Consider the following 4,938-nt stretch of genomic DNA (forward strand, 5'->3'; position numbering starts at 1 on the left):
ATTCTTTCATTAGTACAGTATTGGCACTTACTTTACTGTGAAGAAAGAAAGCTAAGTTCCTCATGCCTGCTCTACATATATATCTAAAGATTACTTCTGATGTAATCTGTAGGGCACAACCTCCTAAGTCACCATATATAAGAACTACAATAGAAAATCAGGGAACTGAGCCCAAAATATTGAGGTGGTTTGATACCAATCTTGCTTGCAAAGCAGAATTGTAAATCTTTCGTAAAAAGCCTTTTAAATTCATGATTAAATTAAAATTATAGTTTGAATCCAAAATCTCTACCATTTTTCATGTAAATCAAAATGTTGTAAGGCTGGCTTTTCTTTCACAGTAGTCTTACATGGAAAATGGCAACTGCTTTTAAAGCTGAAGAGGATTTTAAAAGCAGCTTTCAAAAGAAAGTTGGAACAACTTTCAGTAGGGGAAAATCACATTCCACAATGAACTATCTTGCAGCACTTCTAATTTTGAACAGATTTAAAAGGGAGGGGCCCAGATTACAGGAAGGGAAAGCTGAGGAAGCAAAAGTCTTCCCTTGCTGCATGAGCAGAAATCTGTTTGCATTATATTTGATCTAGCCCTCCCTGTGTATCAATTAGACAGCAAGACTTTTTCAGATTTCAGATTAGAATCATAACTTTTGTTGGGCATAATTTTAAGATGATTCTAAACCCTTATGTAAAATAAAGATTCAGTGAGTTCACCTACATCAAAAGAAATATTGGAATCATTTTTGTTTCCTTCAATTTTCTTTTATATAAAGATAATGAAGTGTGTAAATGATTAACTCTACAAAGTTTCAACTGGCCGAAAGCCTACACTTTCTTTGCCTAGCATTCCATTATGTCATATCCTGAACAAAGGTCTCTTAGTGCTATACAGTATCTGTTCAGATGTAAGCTCCACTGAATTCAGTGAGGTTTATGCCCACCCAGGTAAGTGGGTTTAGGATTGCAGCTGAAGGGTGCTGTTACATATTAACTTCGGAGCAAGCATGCAACCGAGTCTTTAAGCAATTTGGAATTTATTCTTCTTTCCTCAGCAGAGCATTCTTATTAGTAAAACAAGAGAATCAATCATGTGAAGTGAAGCAATCCCCGGTCTGTCATGGGCTCTTCCTTTGTACCACATTTTCCCTTTCAGAGGCCTTTAAATAATTAATAACAAGGCCATTGTACTTCCCAGTCATCTGGTGATGTTGCAATACAGCCTTTCATCAAGGGCTGAGCGGTATAATTCTACGTCCGACGCTTTAGATGTTCAGAGAGAAGACAAAATGCTTTGGGGGCTGTTGAAGGCAGTGTCAGACTCTGACCAACTCTCCCTTTTCAATATCCCTACTATTAAACTTTTTTTCCCATTCTGTTGTTTTCACTAATTGCTTCTTTGATTTCTATTTCACTATGGCATTTGGGCTCTCTTTTTTTTTTTTGCTTTTCTCTTTGTATTGTTGTGATTACAATGCAATCTTCTTGTTTTATATTGATTTTGATGTGTTATTGTGAACTGCTTTGTGTAGTTCAAGTGGGGGGGGGGGGATTGCATTTGATTTTTTTAGAAAAATGTAAGAACAGCCAATTCAGCAGAGATGATGTTTGCTTGTGCATCTATTTCATATGCTTTATCATAACTTCTAATTTTGGTAATAGGAACTAAAAATAAGTAAAGTCCTTGTTTGATATAAGATATTAAAATTAGATTTACTATAAATATCACAATCCCTGTGATTAATTCAGCATTTGCTAATAGCATGGGTCTCCCCACTTTGGCCTCTGTGTACTGAGGTTCTTCCTTTCCCCCAAATTGCTGAAATATTTTCTTTGCTTCTATCAGAACAGGTAGAAAAACCTAGTTGACCTTAGCTAAGCAAGGTGAAAGAGACTGCGTTTTGGATCTATCAAGTAATCTGAGGGCTTGTAGGTTAATTTTGGGAGTTGAATTTAAAAAAAAATCTTAATAGTTTTGGGGACAGGCTTTGGTATTACTGCCAGGGAAGAAACATAGGTATTTCCATATAGTCACCAAAAGCTCAATTTAAAAGCTTACTTTAGGGCTCATACTATAGATTTCATATTTATGTCACCAAGACTCTAAACAGTTTACAATACAAGATTAAGACAATCAACAATCGCCTTACTTGAATGCCAGTGGAATCCAGCCCATGGAATTCTAGTAAATAAGATGTAAGTAAGGTATTTCACAGGGTAGAGGCCATCATGAAACTCTTGCCTTTGGGTCAATGTCCCCTGATTTATTATAACCATAGACATGTATATGGGTGTGAATGCAGCAAAATTCTATTTAATTTAGGTATCAATCCTCATATAGTTTCATGGGTTGGTTTAAAGGCAGATACATGTAGTCTGCATGATGATTAAAACATATCCTAGGGTTACCAAGGGTTCTCATTCCAGCTAGGTGCACAACTGGTATGTCACAGCAAGCCAAGTAAAGGCCTTGCCTTTTTCCATGGTTTCTACCTATGGTTCTAGTAGTAGCTGTGAGTCCAGGAGAACTTCCACAAATTTGTTTCTTCAGGAAGACAATGACCCATCAAATGAATTATCATAGAGTCAATTGCTTCTGTATAAACAGTAAGTGAGATTTCTTTTGAGCTTGGTTTGCCCCATCTAGTTCTTCATGGCTTTTTTTGTATGTCATCTTTTTTTTTTCAAAAACGTGGGAGTCAGTTTCTATTGATATGACTTGGGGAACTTAAAAAGAAAAGCAAAGGTTACCACTCCTGAGCTAGTGCAAATAGCTGTTGAAAGGCCAGAACATAGTAGAGCTCCCCTTTTTATTGATTGATTAAATTTATATCCTGCTTTTCTATTTGTCTAAACCTCAAGATAGCATACAGTATTTTTAAAGAGGAAGATGAAAGTCTTGAAAATTGAGTGTAATTGCTTTAAACTCAATTTGATGACTTCCAGATATATTGGAGAATATATATTAGAAGTCTATTCTTCAGATTTACAAAGGGTATTTAAAGAGACTGGCCAAGCCAGCCAGAGGAGTCAAATGGGGAATTAGTCTGGAATCCCTATGTGGGCACAAGAGGACAAAGTCTGACCACCTTGAATGCTGTTGAACTTCATCTAGTCTTATACAGGTGCAAACTGTCAGTCTGAGAATATTATTGACCATAGCCTTGAGCAATAAAAAGGTAATTGAATTATTTAAGTGTGGATGTGGTTGTTTGCACCCAGCATTAAGATGTAAAGAGGTACAGTCATCCTGCATAGGATGCTTCCACTTACCAGCTACTAAATGTGATTTCTTGATTAGAAGAATGAGAAAACGGGTCCTGTTTAAACTCTCCAGGTTATAAAATACAGTTGTTTTGGCAGTTCTATAGATGCCCTCCATAGTAATTTGGTCACTATTTGTGCAATGGAGTTCCTTGGCAATAGAACTCTTTGCATCATAGGAAAATGTATAGTAGCTTTCTCTTTTCCAGCAGGGCTGGGAAATGTCTTCCTCCTCCTCCTCCTCCTCCTCCGGATCAAACCCTTTATGCTTCACTTCATTCCCATTCCTAACTAGGATACCTTATGGTTAGTATTACTGTGCTGTATCTGAGTACTGTATCCAAATATCCTTTGATTAAGGAAATAAACTTGTTTTTTTTAAAAAATGTAAGTGGCTGATAGCCTTTTGTTACACCAACACTCCTTTTCTTGGTAGAATTGATACTTTAACCAGACCTATTTTCAGCTTCTCTGAAGAAATAGTAGATGCTAATTCCAGGGAAGCTGCTATATTCAATAAGGTGAAACAGAACTATTACCAGTCCTCTCTTGCTAGTATTTGGATATGTGTTAGCCTTGGTCCTCATCTTGGCAGCTGTTTTGGAATTGTATGTATGTGTTACCGTGTTTTCTCTCCCCCATAGAAAGAGAATGCTTCCTCAAGGAGCATTTGAACTTGTGACATCCAATTAAATTGTTACTGCCCTACCCTTATTAGTCCTTGTTCTTTTTTGTCAACAAGGTTATTGACCCTGTAGCTATTATATACTTCTAATTATTGCATTTTAAAGTTATCTTTTTGGTTATCACTTCAGCCCCCAGGCTCTGTCATCATGCCTAACTGTAGTAACCTTTTCCATTTTGCACAAAATAGTTACATTCCGAGATTTGCAAATTGGATCTCCACCTTGATGCACTTAGTCTTTCACTACCAGTTAAGGATTCTCCATAGCAAGTCAAGTCTCACTCTACAATCTCCTCAATGACCTTTTTGATGGCTCTTTTTGTATGATTTTTGCCTGATTTATGCAAAGTTCACATCCTTGTCGTAGTCTTCTATATTGCAGTTCAACATAGCAGTTGGATATCAGAACTATGAAAGACGATACATTGGGAACGTGTGTTATTTTTTGATTTCATGTAATGGAGCATCTGCCCTTACCTGCTATTTAACCATGGGTACAATGCTCAGAGTGTACAATACAAGAATATGATCAGTTGCGGTGGTTCTTTAAGTGGTCATCCTATATTTACACAATTTTGCTCCATTCTGAGGTATTCTCATATAGTGTTGAGGCAGCCTTGAGAAGTCTGGGACCATTGGACAAATAGGGATTTCCCCCTGTAATCACATGCACTTACTATGTTTGCTGCCAGGCTCTTAAAAATTCTGATGTGGCGCTGGACTACCCACATGTGCAGCTTAGCATGAAATGTGAAGCCATATATAATAAACTTTTTAAAAAATAATCTAGTTCTCCATGACTATTATGAATCTAAACCATAAATTCCACAGTGTTCAAGTAGAACCTGTGATGGGTTTCAGCCAATATCCCACCCCCACCCCCCAGCAAACTTAGAAAGGGATGAATAGAATGGCAGCTTGCTAGAACCAAATTATGATTCTGTCAATGTGTCGCATGCTCTACAGTTACCTTGTTTTTGTTTCTTTTGCAG

General features: G+C 37.0%; 1 protein-coding gene across 4 annotated transcripts in view; it reads left to right on the forward strand.

Annotated features, from left to right (window-relative positions):
• NME7 (NME/NM23 family member 7) overlaps nucleotides 1-4,938 on the forward strand; it is a 72,008-nt gene that overhangs the window by 66,798 nt on the left and 272 nt on the right. For 3 of the 4 annotated variants that reach the window (XM_081952718.1, XM_081952719.1, XM_081952717.1), the window contains exon 12: nucleotides 3,474-3,567. The exons of the other annotated variant lie outside the window; for it this stretch is intronic. In XM_081952718.1, the coding sequence (XP_081808844.1) occupies nucleotides 3,474-3,567 (94 nt within the window). The remainder of the gene's footprint in view (nucleotides 1-3,473; nucleotides 3,568-4,938) is intronic. 4 annotated transcript variants of the gene reach the window in all.

Source organism: Natrix helvetica (assembly GCF_964273705.1).
Source record: "Natrix helvetica genome assembly, chromosome: 4".
NCBI lineage: Eukaryota > Metazoa > Chordata > Lepidosauria > Squamata > Natricidae > Natrix > Natrix helvetica.